Genomic DNA, 20,624 nt, shown 5'->3' with positions numbered 1-20,624 from the left:
TTTGTAAATTCAAACCAAACCCAGTCAGCACAGAGGAGCTGTGAAGACAGATTTTCTCTCTGAGTTGGACAGAATCTCCAGGGGACGGTGCTTAACAATCCTAGCAAGCTAAACCCAGACGATTAAAACTCAAATTTAGTAGGAAGTTACTAGTATCAATTAGAGATAAAACTTCATGAAGCCAAAGGTACAACATAGATGACAAAATTAACTCCCTGTCACATTTTGAGTGCCAGGAAAACCAAGAACTGCTTTAAAATAAGTGCACCGCAATTTTGTTGAAGTGGAAAATGATACTTTTTGCCTAGCTTCAGAAATGGCTCTACTGTTTTGGCTAAAACCTTCAAATGAGTAAAAAGCAACAACAAAAAAACCCAAAACAAAACAAAATGATCAGTCTTGGAAAGCCACCTTGCATTAAAAATTTCAGTGTAGGTTTGACAAGTTTGTAAATCAAGGAAAGAGGTCTTTATAATCAAAGTATTAGGCAACTTCCATCCATGTGCATTTTACAATTTCCATTACTTTTATTTTTTGTATCTTTATTATCTTTATTTCCCACTTGAATTGCATTACAGCCCAGAGGCCTGTGTGCATGTAAAAGTTTCTTCTCCTTCTGAAATGCACACTCTGCCCCATCTCCTCCTGCAGCACATGCTAAAAACACTGCATTAGCAGTGAACACAGCATGTTATTTGGATCCTATTAGGGCTCCAGATGGGACATCATTGTCTTAGCAGACTATGACCTCCCATGCAAGAAATGGCATTCACAGGATATAAACTTATTTAAAGTTAAGATATTTTTCACTTCCCTTTAAACATAACTTCCTCAAACTTATTTTCCTGTGCTATTCCAGCTCATATTCACATTAACAGTTTGTTCCTAGAAGTGCTCTCCAGCCTGTTAAATTTTTTATTGTGAAATATATTGATTAGGAGACAGGGCATTCATCTCTAAAGCAGAATCGAGAAGCAGCTTGTACACTCCTTAAATGAGCCAAGCTTTTCCTGTCCACTTCAAGCTTTTAACTTTTAGTTTTGCAGATTTATACCTCTTTTATCCCAAAAGGCAACTTTACATTCCTACATCTATATTTTTCTTGCTTTCTCCTTAAATTAGCAACACTCTCAACTGGAACCCTTAAATATCAAAACTTCACTGATAAATTTTAAATTTAATTTATATTAAATGGAGTTTCCTTTTTTTGTAACCTCTGTTATAAGATTCCAAAGAGGCAAATCCTTGTTCCTGAAGCTGCGAGACAATAATCATATTTAGTAACTGCATTAGAGAAAAGAAAGACTGTCACAATTTTGCCTGGCCTTCCTTTACATCTTGAACATTGACCAAATTAAAAAAAAAAAACAAACAACTTCCATACACAAGTCACTCACTCCACATATTACAGCAAGTGCATGGACTCTTCTACCTATCTAGAGCTATAAAAAATTAGATCTAGGTTTGTGAAGCCACAATACCCTGTTTCATGCTGTCAGATAGAGGTCTGGGGCTAAAGAGAGAATTTTACTGACTACAAAAGCGGTTTTGTATCTTCAAAAAGGTATGTCAAGCACAGCGCGTCCCTGTTTGAATCTGATGTTGCACACACTGTATCCCTTGATGCAGTTTGGATTTGTTTGGTCAAAATCCAGGTCCGGTAATAGTGGAACATTTTGGATTTTCATAGAAATGTTATGTAATTAATTGCCCTTTTAAGACGTGTTTATCATTTTGCCAGAAGCATTTCATATGGAATCATATCATTGATACAGTTAATATCTGGTAACTGACATAGTGGAACATAGTCCATAGGAACTGGTACTTACGCAGGCGCTCGATACTTTCACACCAACGGATTAAGACTGCTCCATGAGTCCAGTGAAGGGCCACAAAGATGATTAAGGGACTGAAGGACCTCTCACACAAGGACAGATACAGAGCCTAATATCTTTCTGATAATATGTTCCACATCATATCTTGATAGTGGAGACCTGACCTCTGATATCCTTACACTGGAATCCTTAATATAAACTGTAAATTTTGATATTTTTTTTAGAATCAAGAGCAGTCCTCAAAGAACTGTCTCAGTTGCTGAAAAAATGCCTGCCACATTGCAACGGATGTAAGAATCTACCGAATCAGCACAAAGTGCCTTCTGTGATGTTCTGCTTATGATCTCAGCATCATTAATAAAGGACTTAAAACTCCCTCATGCCCTAATGAAATTAGTCTGCAAAGTGGGTCTGGGAATCCTGTGTTGAAGTTTATAGAACAATTACAGTTGGACTTTTACATATGGAAGAGATTAAAACTACAGCTGCTCAGATTTTTTTTGCTCACTGCTTCTACCACTATGAAGTCCAGCAGAGGACAAGAGCTACTCACTTGAAGACCCAAACTAATGGCAATCTGCTCTCTTGGAGATTCATGGTAAAGAATTTATTGCTTGCCAGAGGAATTTGGCCATGTCCAACGATTCTTCACTGATGGTTAAAGCTATCCATCAAGGCACAGCTGTGTGCAATACATCCAACTCTGTAAGGATTTTCCTGGACGGCTTCCACATAGATGTCAAACAACTTTTCTCATAAGATCTTGGAAGGATTTGTAATCATCTGGGATAAAAGAGTATGATTAAAGGATGGCTGGCTCAGCTGGTGCTGACAAATATACTGGCATCTGCTATCCCTCCTCCTGAAAGTTCTTTGCCAAGGGAATTAGATCAGTAACAGACTGAGCAATAGGAGGAATAAACATAACTTTCATGTTCCTTGTGGTGAAATCTTATAGAGTTTTGAGATACCCCATGGTGACGAAAGAGAGGTAACACTTGAAAAGCTGAGGCCCAGACAGAAGGATCCCTGTAAGCAGGAAATAAAGAATGTCTGGCGCAGGGAACTTGAGAGAGACGTGATCCATGTGGTTTGGAGTGGAAAGTCTCTCCACTGCCTTGCAACTCTGACGACAAAGAAGAATATTTCTTTTAAGCCCCATGCAGTATTGCAATAAAACCTATGACCTTTGAAGTGTAGTAAGGTAGGCACCAAGAAACTATGTAGGGGAATACAATAATACCGTGTGTGTTAGTAAATTAATTTTCATTATTATTGTAATTAATTAAATATAATTAAAATATTTGCATAATTGAAATTATAGAAGATTTCATAAAGTACTGAGGACTGATTCATAAAGCATAATGCAGTTTAATCCACACCTGATCATTACGGTTTGCAATTGTTCAAATCTACCCTCTGACTGATCTGTGGAAAGGGTCTCTGATACGTTATGGAAGTGTCCTAATTGTGATGCCATAAGACAATCACAAATTAGATCTTCAGTTATTCCTTCACTAAGCACTAGAATAGTCACTGATCTAAGTTTGAAAATAGTTATTTAACTCAGTAATTGAGACATTAGGAAGTCATAAAACTGGAATTGGTTCCATCCTAGTAGATATTTCATATATAGTGGTAAAACATAAAAAGAAGACACTAAGAGGCCAAGCCCAGAATGCCTTCTGATCCAGTGATCCAGTGATCAGCTATTTTTACTTCAGGTCAGACAATTTGAACTAAGACATTTTTGTTTAATGTTTGAGGGACTAAATGTCATAAATCTAACTGGTCTTGCTGAGCTCTTAAAAATAACAGATAAAGATATATATATGAATGTACCCTTACACAGGTATCATGAGGCATAAACAGCCAAATAAGAGTTATCTGAATATTTTATCCAAAGGAGTAAATTACAGTTTTGCATGTATAACAAGGGAATCGTAACTAGATGTAGAAGTGATATAACTGTGTTTGGCACTGGTGAGATCAGTATTGGAATATTGCAGTCGAACCAGGTGTTCATAATTCAAAGAAGATTTTGAAAACTGACTATAAAACTGGAGAGAAAAGCTGTGAATATAGGAGAGTGAATGCCGTACAGTAAAACCTCCACACTTCTTGCTATATAGAAATAAAGGCAGTTTAAAGAGTTCCTAGCACACAATCTACAATGTCTGAGGGATAAAAACTTAAAAAGATATGTATTTCGATCTAGCAAGGCTATAAAAGTGGATCAAATTAAGCTTAAATTGGAGAAAATAACATTGTTGACTTAATAATTGACTTAATTGACTTAATAATGAAAGTAATTAAGCATTAAAATAATTTTCAAAAAGTTTGGCAGAATCTCTATCACTGATCATTTTACCGCTTTTTTTTTATCCTAAAAGATACGATTTACCTAATAAATGTAACAGGATTTAAAGCAGAGATTTATTCTGAGTAACTATATGTACTCTATGAAGTGTGAAATCAACACAGATAAATACACTAATCTCTTCTTGTATGTAAAACCCATAAATGCATAAATTAAAATAAACAGTATTTATTTAGAAATAAATGACTATATGATCATTAAACCATTCCCAGCTGTCATTTCCTTGCCTTTTTCAGCTGAAAATTATTACTCAAAAGGGGATCTGAAATAATTGATTCTTGTACTTAGAGTAGTGAACAATCTTTAAAGCCATTTTCCATTTCTAAAATTTCCTGCATATGTGAAACTGTAATATTCAGTTTCCTTCTGCAATACATCTGATATTGAAGTAGTGCATCATGCAAATTGTAAAGATAGCATTAATAATAGCATACATACTATTTCTCAATAGGTTTTCACATAGAGCAACATCAATCTGAAGAGATGTGTAGTGTCTGTCTCAGTAGGAGCACTAAAGCTTCTGCTACATGATAGAGAAATGCTATATTGAGAACTGAATCAACAACAGTTTTGTATACCACACTTACTCAAATTTTTACTACATTCCCTTAAAAAGAAAAATCTACAATTATGTCTAGGTTGCTGACATTTTCTTTACATTCTAACTTCTTGCAGATATGATCCTTCTTATGTAAATGCAATTTGATCATCACTCTCAGTAGTACATAAGCCTCAATGTTTTACTTTTCATTAGCAAGAGAATAGAACTCAAAATAACCCTGTTCAATTTGAATTTGTGTTGGATAGCTTGACTGTTTACCTTCTATGGACTGATACTGTGAAACCCTAACTGTCAAGTACAGTGTTTTCTTATGTGCAGTTTCATTTATTTCATGGCTACCCATGGGCACAATCATGTGCAGGATCACAGCTTTATTTAGCAAAGAAACATCATCAAAGGATAACCAGGAAAAAAAAATGGATATAATGAAATCATTCCCTTTTACCAAAACATTTTATAGGTTCCTATAAACGCATACTTGGCAATCTCAGAAGTCTGTTTTACATGGAAGTCTCAAGCATCTGTGCTGCAGCCTAAAAAATATCACATTATCAGGATCTACACAACATCTCGGGACCGTGATGACAGCAATTAAATTTCTGTAGTCACTCTTTATTCTGTGAATATTCACTATACAAAAGTTTATTGTATGGGAAAAAAATCCTCTTATTTTAAATCAAGACTTGTAGAGCAGCAGTGTGCCTTTCAGCATTTAAATACGAAGAATGTTTACTGCATGTAATCCATGCTGTTTGTCTACTGGTTTAGATTTCACTTAAATTCATAAGAGAAACTAAACTGGACTGTCTTCAGCACGGTTAATTCATTTTGCTCTCATTCCTGCATTAGTCCCCAGCTTATTTAACAGCACAATATATATAAATTTGCATTTGGTGTGTTAGCTCATGCTAAAGTGAGTTGGAGTCACGCTCCATTTTTAAGTGAGAGGTGGTAACTCACGGCTTTATTGCCCATGTGATCAGCTCTTTCAGTGCCACTACAAATAGATTAATTTCAACCTCCCTTGGGAATTATTTAAACTAATTTCTCTGACTGCAACAGAACAAAGGAGAAGTTACTGCTAACGGGCTTCCTTTGCTAACAGCTAAGACACAGCAATGACCATGTAGTCTTCCCAGCCTTTTGACTAGAGCCCTGATTCTACCCTTTTGCTTATACTTAGTCCTGCAGCCCTGATCCAGTTCTTCCACCTCGCAGGTGAGCTCTACACATGCTATTTTGTAGTGTTTCCTATAAAGCATGGTTAGGCATTACTATGGTCTTTGGTCTTCCTGTACACACAAGGTACATACATTACTGTAGTCTCGATACTAATCTGGCTGTGCAGAAGTGCTCTAATGAAGCTGGGAGACAAACTGAATTGACCTGCTAAATTCACCTATTGATACTAGTAACAGGGGAGGTCTTTCCATTGCTATTTCAGATGCTACAGATGAGACGAATCAGAGAGAGTGGAAAGCAAAATTAGATCAACACAACTATTTCCTCTTCAGTCTGCATCTGCTAAGTCTTGGCCTGCAGAATGATCTTGATACTGGGGGCATGTACCCTGACGCTAATAACCAGACTCTGTATTCCTGCCAGAGAAAGCTGGGCAGAAGCACCACTCAGTGTGGGAGATGTCCTGTCAAGAAAGTCCCTCCATAGTTCAGGAGAGCAGCAGGAGGGCATGGTTGCAGTATGAAGCTTCCAGGAACAATGGACTTCATCAACAAGTTGAACACACTGCATATGAGGAAATTCGCTAACCAGTGAAGACTTCAGTTACATCAGCAGCTGTGTAAAACTGGCCACTGCCTACTCATATGCCAGACAGCATCCTGCCTTCATTGCAAGTCCTCTATCCACCAAAATCCCAAATCTCCTATTAAGAGAGCTTATTCCTGCTGGTGAGAGAATTCACACCTCACTTCTCTTCTGGGAGGAGTTAATGCAAGATAGTGGTCAAAACCTGTTCTTCTGCCTGAGGCACGTAATCAGTTCTCAGCTTCCTGCTGCTCACCCATGGTTAAGCTAAAAGGCTGGAAAGATATAGGGCCTTTGGGAAGAAGTAGCTTTATTAAATGCCTACCACAGGCATCAAATAACGAAGCAAATTTACAGAAAAAGTACCAAAAAAAAAAGGAAGAACTGAAATTGCCAAAAGCACACAAGGAGAATGAAACAAGAGCTCTGAGGGTTTTTTTGTAAAATAATATAGCAGAGAACACAAAGTATATAGGAAGGAGTTGGGGCAACTAATTGTTTCGAGAAGTAGAGCTATTTACAGGAGAGGGATGACAGGACATTGTTTTTGGTTTTATGCACAATATTAGAAACACACTGTGATAGGAAAGTGGAAACAAATTTTGCTTAGAATGATGAAATATTCGGAGGCCACAGTTATAGGAAAAGGAAGGAAAAATGAAGGAACAGAAGAAATATAGTATGAATTGGAGTGGAACTAGAAAGGCTGAGGCATAAAATGAATTAAACTAATATGGATCCACAGGTAAAGCCTGATCAAATTCACTGTTACATACTTAGAGAACTAGCCGAATCTTCCTCTCAGTCATTAGTTATAACTTCACAAACTAGCAGGGATGTGGTGTTAGAAAGCTGAGAAAAGGCACATACTACTTATCTTTGAGGAGGTAAAGAATCTTGGAACTATATACATCCGTTTAACTGACATTCACAGAAAGAAAAAAATCTCATAGTTAATGAATCCATTTATAAAACTTACACGTTAAAAGAGTAAGAATCTAGAGCCAAAATTAATTTGCCAAAGCAAGTTCATGTCAAAACTCTTAAGCTTTCTTCTAAAGAAAACTAACTGGTCTCATATGTAAGGAACAAGTGTTTAAGTACTATATTGGCTTTAATAAAGTCTTTCCTGCCGTCCTAATGAGACATTCCCACTAAAAAAGTAGAGAACTAGAACATGGATGAAGTTATCCAAGATGTGGATACGTCTGGTTGAATAAATAATTAGCAATGGTTTACTGCCAAAGAAGCAGCATATTTCAAGTTGGTTGTCAGAAGATACCAGCTTAGATATATCGCAGATTCTCTTGGATGAAGATATATAGCTCAGTGGTAGCAGCTTGGAAAGTCACTAGAATGTGTAAAGGTGCAAGTAACTAGGTTAGGTAAAAGTTTCATTTGAAGAAATGTGCATCATTAGATAAAATGACATTTCATATAGACAATTGAAAAATGTTATAGAAAGGAGATGGAGACAACTGATGAAGCAGCAGCAATGCAGAAAATCATCTGGGAACTATACTGGGAATGATAACATGAGTAAGAATGAATGATAATCTAAAAACTGGTCTTGGTGAGGTGATATAAGAAGGAGTTATATATACAACAAGACATATAGTTTTTCCATCAACTGAATAATTGAATAACTTGTTGCTGGAATAATCTGTTCAGTTGGAGGAATCACAGTTTGAAGAAAGCTGTAGACATACCACAGACTGAAAGGAAAACTATAATAGACCCCAGAAATTTAGGAAACAGAACCTCAAGGGAAATATTGAACTACTAGATTAGCTTTGTCAAGCAAAGATATGACTGAAATCCAAAGAGGAACATATGGAAAAAGTTCTTACTAAGAAGTTGATGACAAACTATTCCTCCATATACATTGAGGAAACAAATTGCTCAAACTGGGCATGTTTTTACAGCATGTCTCATTGTAGAGCAGATACTGAGAGAATATGAAAAGAAGTTAAGTCGGCCTGTAGAATCAGTCAAGAGCTTAATGGAGCTCAGCCTGTTCCAAGACATAGATTTGAGGATTCTTAACAATACCTTTATGCAGTCTGGTTTTACATCAGGTAATAGAGTAATTAAAGCTTTTTTTTTGTATCCCAGAGGATGGAATGTAAAAGGGGAGACCTAGTAGAACAACAGTACATTTTAATTTGGGCCCTGAAGGGGCAATTATTCTGGCTAGATCAGTCTTGCTGAAAATTGCTTAAAATCTATATATATTTTAACAGGGACTCAGTAACCTGGTTTTGTTAAACACATGAAAAAAATTGTTAATTATTTAGAAACAACATCCCACTTGTTCAGGTATAATACTGATTTAATTTTAATTTTTTTACAAAGCATGTTGTAGCATTGAAATCCTTTCTCTAGCACTAGGGAAGCTATGAATTTGGTTCACAAAACAATTCCTTGTAATTGTCCATTATCAATAGAAAACATTACTGCAATTCCTTAGTTTCACATTGATACTTTTTACCTGCTTTATGTAAAACAAAAGTCCCAGTCCACGTCTATATCAAGCTGCAAGAAAACATACTATTAGTTTTCAAAGGAGAGGTTACTAGGACCTGTTGTCCCGGTGCCGAATGTTGGGGTTTCCACAGTTAGGGGATTAATAACTTTAGAAAGATCAGCTAAGCACAAAATACTTCTCAGTTGATGAAACCAGGAAACCAAACTAATTTCCTCAAAGGTACAAATATTTACCCAAAAAGTCTATTATAACCACCACAACATAGCAAGAGCAGCATTCTTTAAGGTCTTAACATGGACTGATAACCTTTGAGGTCTAACCAGCAGAATGGCAGTGTCTGTGTGTGTTGGGCAATGTTTCAAATACTCATTGCAGGCCTGGAGGAAAGTGGATGTCAACATTTCTGGCATCAGCAAACTGCTTTACTGAATTTTTGCAAAAAAAAATATAAATAAAACCAACAAGGATCGGCTTCCTAAGTGGAATTTTCAGATCCCTTGAAGTACCTTAAGGAGTCAAACTTAACAACAAGAAACATTACCAAGTTCGCTCATGTCAGTTGGAAAATGACTCAACAACTGATATTCTAATATCTCTCAAATTCATCATTAACCTTGCAAAAGTTTGCCTGGGAACAGCACAAAACAGCACACCAGCAGCATGCCAAGCAGACCGTCAGGCAGACATTAAGTATTTAATATATTTCATCAGCGTCACTATTTGTAGTCTACCTACAGATCACATGGAGTAATTAACACAATTTATGTTGTAGTGTATTAAGGAATGAGTAAGCATGTAACTGCAAATGACCATATCCTCATTAATCTGTCAGCTCACCACCTGCTTATCTTTACATTTCCACAGTACTCTTTACATTCTGTTACTCATTCGTTTCTTCTCTTAATTCTGCTTTAACTTCTTTATTATCCATTTTGCTCTCTTTTTTCTTTTTTTTCCCTTCATATAATCTCTGTAAAGTTTCTCATCATCCTCCCTTTCTCAGTTCCACACACCCCCATCCAGCTTCTCAGTACTCCTCTGTCACTAAGGCCTTTTGCATTTTTTTATATATTCACATATTAACCCAAACTCTCAAGTTCAATTCTGGTGCTGGCATCCCGTATTTAAAATCCTGACTCTTTATTTGCGTCTGTGGGGGTGTCAGCAGGATCCATTACAGCAAAAGGGCCAGATAGCATCAGCTGTTAAAACAGGACCATGAGCATAAATAGCGTGTGTAAAAGCAATGCACAAAACTCTCTGACAGGGTGCTTTCCCGAAATTGTTTTCACTAAAGAGGAAGGTGACCATCAGCCACGTTAAGCATCAGCTGAGGAATTACCATGAAGAGACTTCAGAAACAAAGGAGTCAGATTAAAAAAAAAGTAGAAAGGAAGAACAGAAATTTGGAGCAGCAGGGAGAGACCTTGGAATGGAAAAAAATAACACTCAAAACATGGTTTTACACTGCCAGATGTCTCCATTGCAAGGTGGATGGAGATAAGGGAACAAGATTTTTCAAACTTAGTTTACAACATAAACATAGACCAGCCTGCTTATGCCATGCCCGATCCTCCCACTTGACCCCTTTCCTACTCACAGTCACCAGCTCTTTTTTCAGCCTTTCCCAAAACCCTGGTCTCTCCCGCTCCCATTACCTGTACACAGTGATCTTCTCAATTTAAAACCAACAAGGCTCGACTCCCTCTTCATTCATAACTATGAACTAATCTCCAGTACCTCATTAACATAAAAAAGTCTCAGTCTGAACTGAGCTTACTAGATGGCAATACAGCGCAAAAAGTTGTAATAGGCAATGTTGGATTTATTCTTATTATGGTAAAGCATAATCTTCAAGAATAATAAATCAAGGGCAGGCTTTTTCATAATAGTACAACAATCCATATATAGCCATGCTCAAAAAACACCTACTATGGCAATTCACTATGGATGTAATTTTTACAAATACTTGATCAATAAATCATATTTTCGTGATTTGTAATTTCTTTGTTTGCTCTTTTTGTAATCATCCAACATTTCTAACTCACGTCTCCTAGTATTATAGCAATGATTTCAAAATTTAAAGATGAAGTAATGGAAAATATTTCTTTTTCTACATTTTCACACACTCCTCTTGTTGAAAATAAAGATTTTTATGTCTCCATAACACAACATAATGCCTTGTGGCAACACATAGAGAAGCTGAAAATGACTTACACTTGGTACCAGAGGAGTTCCAAAGCCTTACATAAACTGTTACCCAATACCTCTTTTGGTTTCACTAACTTTATTTGTGACTTTGTCATTACTGCTTCATAGGCATCATAGTCGTGTCAAGAAGTTGGATATATTTAAAAGATAAACCCTTTTTAATGCCCTGCCAAATCCTGTTTTCACCTTCAGATTCATTTAAAAACTAGATCAATATAGTTATCATTCTCAGATGGGTAGACAGTTTCTGTCATATTTTTCTGTTATCTGCCTTTTTATGTACATAAAAGGAGAAATTTTTAAGAATTAAAATGAATGCTTGTAAGTGTAAGCTTGTTTCATGGAAAATTAAACATTTCAGAAGTCAAGATTCCTGTAACATCCAGTAATAAACAGAATATTGGCTTGGATTGTTCTTTACTGTTCTCTCCTGCTTTGGAAATCATTTTTTAATGACATTATCCAACAGGTCCTAAGGGAAAGCCAAAATATTCCAAACACATTATACACTGAAATATTAAGTCTGAAAAATGAAAGAAATATTTAAAATGTCATGTCTTCCTGAAATACCTTGTTCTCATTCTCCTACTTACTGAAAATAAATTCCAAGCAGGTTAATGAACAAATGCTAACGAGCATCTCAACACTGTGACCAGCACCAATGTTCATGGTTCTGCTACGTGGGGGAACCAGGATTTGTTTTTGCTTTGAGTGTATTTATGTGTACACAGGTGAAATGGAAACTCAGAAGGTCTGGTTTTTAAACTAAAGGTCACGAGATCCATGTGATCTAGCCAGCATTATACTGGAAGACATTCAGCCTGGTTTGATAGAAACAGCTGTTTAAAAACCATTTAAACAAAGTTCACTTCCCGTCTTCACTGTTGCTCCTAGTGGGAGTCAGCCTCCCCGCCCTCCTCCACTAATTTCCACCCCCGGATAAGGTGGCAAAAGACCTGTTGGGTGCTAAGCAATACTCCAATGAAACTTTCTTGCCACCACAGAGACAAATTAAGAGCTCTGTCTTAGAATCATAGAATCACCAGGTTGGAAGAGACCCACCGGATCATCCAGTCCAACCATTCCCACCAACCTCTAAACCATGCCCCTCAGTACCTCATCCACCCGCACCTTAAACACCTCCAGGGAAGGCGAGTCAACCACCTCCCTGGGCAGACCGTTCCATTGCCTAATGACCCTTTCAGCGAAGAATTTTTTCCTTATGTCGAGCCTGAACCTCCCCTGGCGGAGCTGGAGGCCATTCCCTCTTGTCCTGTCCCCTGTCACTTGGGAGAAGAGGCCAGCTCCCTCCTCTCCACAACCTCCCTTCAGGTAGTTGTAGAGAGCAATAAGGTCTCCCCTCAGCCTCCTCTTCTCCAGGCTAAACAACGCTTCACAACATGTAAAACCTTCCCATTACTTAAACATGTAACATGTTATCTTTGATAATGCGTTACGTTTTCTTGGTGGAGCTGCTGCACTGTGCAAGCTATGGTTTCCTTCAGGGGCTTTTCTACACAGACAGGAAACATGCTAACCTGAGACAAGACAGGTATCACATACTCTGTGGGAACTAATGCCTCAGGAAAGCAGAAATTAGTGTTCTGAAATATTCTGGGTGATTTAAACTTAAGACTTCTTTTAAAAATGTAGATTACTGCTAATCTACGTAGTTGGCCAGGGCTTTTACTTTCACTATATGCATTTACAGTGTTTCATCTTCACTCATTGTCCTTCCAAAAAAGTGAAGAACACAGCATAACAGTGCTTTTTAACGACTATTAGGTCTGACAAAAGATATTTCCAGTACAATGTTTCACAATGCCAGGGCCACAAATACCTGAATATATAATTTACATCTTCAATCCACCTCCAGAATAATTTAATTCCACCCAAGAATGAATTATATTTGCAGTCCTGATTTTGCAGAGGAAAATAGGAGAAAATAAGTTCTCCACCAAGGAAAATATACTTTAGCCTCAGATCTCAACAGAATTCAATATCTTTGCTGCCTATTGTCATCCCTGTTCTATGACATGCAAAAAAAATCACTGTCTTCTTTTGAGCTTTCTCTCGTAACTTCTTCACTGTTTTCTCCTCTTCAAAGAGTACTGCCACAAAGCCAGGAGACAGCTGTACAGTCACTGCTCGTCTATCCCCATTTCTTCAGGGATAACAGAAAAAGTTCCACTCTTCCCTTCTTAACTCTTCTGAAAAGCAACAAATAATGCCTGATCTGCTGCTGCTCTTCCGCTACTATCTAAACAATTGCCTCCCCTTGGATCTGCTTGAGGCCTAACCTGAATTTCCTGAGAACATCCTTCCAAACCATGCAAATAACATTTTAATTCCAACTAAAAGCAATCTTTAGAGACTTAACACATCCTCTTCAGAAATCCACAATCAAAGTTAAACGACTTCTGGATTAAGTATGAACCGAGTAAAGTGAAAGTTGTAAGAAAACGCTTGATATGTAGGTAATACGGATTTTCATATGATGTTTCCTAAAGAGCAAAACCCTGAGCAGAACATAACTGATTACACAACAATATAAACCAAAATGCTTTTCACTTAAATAAATATACACGCCCTCATTAACAAACTACCTTAATTTTGGAAGTTTAGTAAAATAAAATATAAAATAATTTAATAGTTCTTGTCCATGAAAAGCTTTTATTTTCAGTTATTGAAAGTATCAGAACAAACGGTCCTTTTCACAGCTCTGTTCCTAAAACCAATCAGGATTTCTCCCTCACTTAATAGCAACCTAGACTACCATTAGTGAGATGGCTAATAATATTCCTCTAATTTCCTATCTCAATCTGATTATGGCCAAGCTATCTATATCATAGAGCATGCTCTGCTATAAAATATTACCAATTCATTTAATGTCTATCAGTTTTTTTCCTTGCTGAAATTTCTGAAAATCATTTAATCATCATCTTCTAGTACGATTAAGGGGTTTAATACTAAGATTTGGACAGCTGTTCAAATGTATCTGAACAGTTTTAAGCTACAAAGGCAAATATAAGACATTTGTTCCTTTTCTTTCACATTTTTAACGTACTTGGTTCTGCCTATTTCCAATCTACTTATTGAATGAAAGTGCATCATATGCTTAAAAACTGGAATCTCCATGCTTTCCCCCAACTTTATCTACTGTTCTGTCTCTCCCGCTTTCTTAATTTATAAAATGCCACCTACTGTCCACGTGTTTTGATGCACTGCTTTACATTTTATCTTTCCTTCTACCATCTTCTGGAAGTGCCATGGTTCTCAGAACCAGTGTAATTTATTAACCCAAATTTACAAAAACCTTTCACATCTCTCAGCGTTCCGCATACTCCTCAAGAACACCTTCACTTATTGCTTCAGTCAAATCCCTCTTTCATAGCTTCTTACCAGGCTAGGAGCAGATGTTCCTTTTCTCTTGACCCTCCTCCCAAAGCCCATTTTTTTTATTATTTCTTTTTTACACCAATTCTCTTTCTCATTCCAATTTATAAGTTAGCTCTTCTAAGGTACTGCCATTTTAAAAACCAACCGATGGTTTAAACCAACAGATAAATATATAATACCTCTGGGTATTTACCCACCAATGCAGTCATTAAAGCCACACAGGAAGAGATAGAAGCAAACATGTAGTCAGAAAATATCTTTAGCAACATCCCCAACAGGATGGCCATGGCCATGAACTGTATGTAGATTTGCAGAAGTTGCGGTAAGCTTTGCCATTTGGGCAAGGGGCTATCACGAAAGACTGTGATTTCAGGGTCTTCTTGCGGTGATGTGTTTTTGCATTTCAGTCTTTTCTTAGAACAAGAAGCAAAGGATAACCACATCTTCTCTTCCTTGCCCGCCTTCCTCCTACACCATAGGAATAAACTGTCACTCATTAAATTAATATGGTACATTAATTTATAATTAAGCTATCACTAGCAATAATGAAATATAATGTATATTCATCATAATTTCAGAGCACAATTCAACATAAATCTGGCAGATTCCCATACATCTGTTTATGCTCTACACACAGTAAAAGATAATCATAATTTGAACCCATTTGGAGACCACTACGAAAATATTCCACCAGAAAATATTCCTTTTTTACAAGTTTCTAAGCAGCTAAAAACTACTACTCTCTAAGATGCCTGCAGGCACATAGTTTTATTATTGTTTATGAAGTTGCTATCTCTTCACATATTATTCTGATTTGGTACCTTTTCTACAGACACTACTTGAAACACCAGTTATACCCATGCAAAACACAAACATACCTGTTCTGTATATACTATACTTAAGCCACAGGATAAAACAGTAAGATACAACTCACAAAAAAAAGAAGAAAAAAAAGGAGATAAATAATGCATTAGCATAATATGAGTATGAGGATGGGAAAAAAAGTAAGAAAAGAAAGAAAAGAGAAACAATGTAAGGGCATCACATTAATGGGGGGGGGGTTTGCTAGAGAATACTTGTTAGTGTGTGTTTTGGGGTTTTTTCAAGGGGAAAAGTGTCTCTGCCAAAAATCATACTGTCTAGAAGTCGCAGAACATGCTGTTTCTATATTTTGTTACACATGTAAGTGAAAAAAAAAAAGAAACCAAACTCAAAAGTTATTGGTATGGATTGTTCTTATTCCACAAATTACAGCAGTATAAACATCTTCTGGAAACCAGGTCTCTGTAAATATCTACAACACACTGCACAGTATAAACAGTATATAATTACCTATGTACTCTGTAGTGGTGGAAAATCATGTTGAAATAGTTTCTGCCAGCAGATTACAGTAAGCATCAGCACCTAGGTTTTGGAGCAGATTTTACTATAGAATAAAATAATGAATAAGCCATATGGGTTTTAATGGACTAGAAGCAAGAGACCAAAGGACTGGACTGAGTCATTTTCTCTATCAAGAATTCAAAGTTACAGAGGGATTCAGCCAAGTTAACCGCAGTTAATACAACATTCATATATATAATGAACAAAGACACTAAACCAACAGTAAAAGGAGATCCTGTCATATGCAACACCATAGAAAAGATAACAATAACAATGGAGCTCCCTTGAAAAGCTAGAAAACAAGTGTTTTTCAGTGTTGGCCTTTCTGTCGCTTTCAGTGCCATGAGAACTATTTTCCTGTCCCTGCAGTTCTTGATCCAAAGTTGCATGAGCCCACAGAAAACGTGCAGAACAGAAAAGAGGTATTTTGAAGCTAAAGCATTAATATTTTTTAAACACATTAAGAGCCTTAAATCAAAGACATACAGCAAGGATAAGTTCTTTGTTGTTATACAACTGCCATTGATTTGGAAATCTCAAAAGACCATGGGTTTCTGAAATAATTCCAGGCTTTTTTTGATCCTGCCAAGGCAGACACTAAAAGAACTTCTAATACTGTGATCTTTTTCCTTACATTCACAGTTTAGACCAGGAAGACCAAAGTCACCCCCCATGAAGACTGAAGCAGAGTGCAGAAAGATGTTTGCTTCAGTATGAGCAACAATTAACAACTGTGTAGATTTTTATATTAATAGAAATCATAAAATTTGAGAAATAAAATACATATTATGTCATCTATTCTATGCAGTTGGCAGGGAAGGATTTGCTCCCTAAAGCATATTTTATATGGCTTTATTAAGTCCAATTTTAAATGTTGTAGCAGTGAAGCTCCCACTGCTTTCTTTGGAAAACTAATTTGTTTATTGTTTGAATTAATTTCACAATCACCCATTACAGCAAATACTCAAGACCCTATTCTTAACAGAAGTATGGAAAGCCCTCACTAAGTTCTGTAAGCATTAAAATAGCCAGTGAATATTCAAGCTACAAATTCTGTTGAAATATATCTTTGCATATAGCAGACTGTTCCTTTGATATTAAGGAATGCAGGAACCTCTGTGTATTTGGCAGTTGATTTCTGATGCAATTACAAAATTTTATCCAAATGTATGTGCTTTAGCAATTGGTTCAATGTGATTCATACGCTTGGCTTTTTTACACAGTTATATTTGTGAATGAATTTTTTAGCTATTTCCAAGCACTAGAAGGTAGCAAACACCAAGTTACACTTCATTCCCAGTATATTTATATGTTTACTTCTTCATGAATTCAGAACTTACAAAAAAAAAGAAAATTAGTCAGAAATATCTTTTCATTACCAAGTTTCCTATCTTGAAACATAATACCTGTCTCACTTTTACACAGAGGTTGTATTGAAGGGACTGTTTACAATAGATACTTTATTTTTTACATTACTGGGAGGGGAACTCAAGCAAAAGTACAGATCCACAGTAAATGTGAGTTTGCTGAATAGGAGGATATTCATGTCTTCTTATTAAGTTCTGACATAGCTCTCAAGAACGACCTGATTGTTAAGAGTAACTCTAATGTTGGCTGTAGGTGAAGCATGAGTAAATATAAATACATGCAAAATTTGGGTATTTTCTTATTTTCTTCTTTCTTTTTGACTAGGCTCCTTTCTTTTTGATTAGACTGCTGATTCAGTTACCTCAATGTAAGACTGGTGCCCGGTAAAACCATTTCACCTACGTGGAGAGAAAATTACAGGATTAAGAGGACTGTGGCTGAATTGTCACAATTGACTCTAACACTTTTTCACTGGAGATATATTTTCCAAAGTCATAAGGAAAATGAACTCACATTTAAAAAAACAGCTCTCTAATGTACTATGATAGCATCTGTATTTACTGTACATGATACAATCTTTATGGCATACGGAGATTGTCTTTTTGTTTGAGCTGCCTAAAATATTATGCTGGTCTTGACCTTGGAAACGTTTCTTAAGCATTTACTCCAGTATTACAGACATCTTTTGCCAGAAGAGTCACAGCAGAGCCATGGACTTTAAGGAGGCTTTCCATATTAGGGGTTTTCTTGCTCTGGATTATGCATGCCAACAGTAGTTAGTTGTTGTTCCGTATTTAGAACTGATTTGCAGGAACGGATTTTGCTAAGAAATGTTGAAACTTCTTGTATTTCATTGAGTTAAGTTTACTCCCACAAGATAATTTAGAGAAACATCCGTTAAGAAAGCCCCTGCAAACTAACCAGTACACTAGCTACAGCAGATTTCTATAGCAGATTCCCAAACACCTCAGGAAATACGCACTTATTCACCCGCAACTCTAATGGCCCAAAAAGACTGTGAAGAATGTGCATTTAATTTCTTTTTTAAGTTATACTTTATGGGATAATTATCAAAGATCCTTATAAATAATTATTGATGTTTAAACAGAAATGCATCCAATTAAATTATTAGCTTAAATAAAAGGAGGAAAATATCAATTGTGTCTTAATTGTCAGCCTTGAGCTTTCTGTGAAATAACTTCTTAATTCCACTTTATTAAAGCAAAGTGCAAAGTGTTTAATTTAATTTATGATACAAATTGTATAGCAAATCTGCACAGGACATTCAAATTTAAGGTTAGCAGTTAAGTCATTTCACTCCCATAGTAACCTTTTAATATCCAGGTTCTCCTTCTGCACTGTAACTCTAACAACATCGAAAGTTTTCTCCACAAATAACATTAGTAGGACATAATCCTGGCATAACTACCTGTCTGAACTTACTCTGGAGCCACAATACCAACCATTACTTTACACTCATAACATACAACATCAGGAGTGGCCAGCCAATAAATAACAATCCTGTATTTGCTTTGGGACCATCTGTAATCTTATATTCATTTGTCATATCAACACTGAGGTTACAATATCATACTGATGTAACTCTGTAAGAGACAGAGTTTTGTTATCACCAGCCATAAACAGAAGGGTGAAGTATTACAAGTTTACTTAATCTTATGGCCACTGCATCCCTATTCACAGTAGTGTGAGTAACATTATTTCCCACTCAAGGTCACTTGGTCTGAAGCTAGGACTAGCCAAGGAAAGAAAGGGGTCTCCTGTGGTGAAAAGTACAAGTAAACCAGACCTAATCCTGATCTGTAAAAAGAATTTTATAACTGACTCAAAAAAATAAAATAATCAGAAAAATGTTTCATGGATTAAACTAATGTATATAGGAAGCAATGGAGAACCACCTCACAAAAATGCCAGCTTGTAAAACTCTTTAAACTTCAACCCTTCATATGAGAAGAGCCTTACGGATTAGTTATACTTTAAGCACTTGTCTGCACATCCCAGCAAGCAAGCTACTTTCCTCTGAAAGGTGTATCATTTCAAGCAGTACAATTCTGTTATCCAGACATAATCAGCTAAACCACCCAAGACCCATGTTCCACTTTTAAACAGTTTTATAATTCTAGAATACACTGAGGGACCGCAGAGCTGTAGGAAAACAAAACACAGGGAAAAAAAAAGTTTAAGGGCTGTGCTGCTCCTCTTTCATAATAATCAAACAATCAGACAATCCCACACAAAAGTTTAGAGAACACAAGTGACAAAGAAGAAAAAAAAGAACTTCCATAAAGTGTCACTAAAAGTGAAAAAAAATCAAACTTATTCTGAGCACCACAATCATCTAGGCTACACAATATTAAGCTCTCGCCCTTGAACATTTTTTGTGTATTTACACATGAACTTTAAGTTAACAAATAGGATTTAGAGAGTAAAGTTCACAGCATTTTCTGTTCAAAGTAGTAACAGCATCACTTACCTAAAGATCGGTCTTTGGAGATGCTTTTTCTTGATTGTAACACAATCATCCATTTAAAGTGGGGAATAAGACTTCTTCCAGCAAATAACTCCAAAAAGACCAGAGAGTAATCAGGAAACTTGTTCTTAGCTACTGTGCTGCAGAGAGCACACAGAATGATATTTTGGTGCTGGAGGAAGACTCCCTCCCTCTTTCTGACAGTGAAGCAGAAAAGGGCCATAGAGGCCACATAAACCAGGCACAACCATGCACTACCAAACTGGGCAGGCTGTGCAAAACTAGACTCCAGGTGATCACAGCACAGAACTGTACTGGATTCCTTTCAACTGTGCAAGAAAAAAGGGGAGCTTTGCCAAGTGCTATCCAGGTAAAAATTTGTTAGATTATTCCAGCCATGAGAGCACTTCTTACACATGCTGGTCAAAGTCTTAAATGCAGAGTCACTCTCTCTCTCTCTCTTTAAAACACACTGTTCCGAGGCTCAACTTTTTTTTCTTCAAAATAAAAGTTGTGCAGCTGTTTCAGCGCTCCCATGCGAGTACCTTCAGAAAGTTTGTTCTGGTAAAAGAACTGTATACAAATTAATGAAGACGGATGGATCTGGTCTGTGAGGCTGGCTCTACTTCAAGAGTTTGTAATTATTTTGCAATCTGGCTTTTATTCACTCTAGATGATGTGTGGATATAACTATGCAAATTAAAGCACTGCTCATAATTTTTAGCATTCATAACCTAATAACC

At 36.5% G+C, this 20,624-nt stretch overlaps 1 protein-coding gene across 6 annotated transcripts in view; it reads right to left on the bottom strand.

The window, feature by feature from the left end:
* The window catches only part of PDE1A (phosphodiesterase 1A), a 152,872-nt gene that overhangs the window by 94,352 nt on the left and 37,896 nt on the right, over positions 1 to 20,624 (bottom strand). The window contains exon 1 of one of the 6 annotated variants that reach the window (XM_069861000.1): positions 19,885 to 20,073. The exons of the other annotated variants lie outside the window; for them this stretch is intronic. Coding sequence (XP_069717101.1) covers positions 19,885 to 19,937 — 53 coding nt within the window. The 5' untranslated portion in view covers positions 19,938 to 20,073. Of the gene's footprint in view, positions 1 to 19,884; positions 20,074 to 20,624 lie in introns of those variants that run through there. 6 annotated transcript variants of the gene reach the window in all.

This window comes from Phaenicophaeus curvirostris, chromosome 7, assembly GCF_032191515.1.
Source record: "Phaenicophaeus curvirostris isolate KB17595 chromosome 7, BPBGC_Pcur_1.0, whole genome shotgun sequence".
NCBI classification, from domain to species: Eukaryota; Metazoa; Chordata; class Aves; order Cuculiformes; family Cuculidae; genus Phaenicophaeus; species Phaenicophaeus curvirostris.
This window is presented reverse-complemented; position numbering and strand designations above follow the sequence as displayed.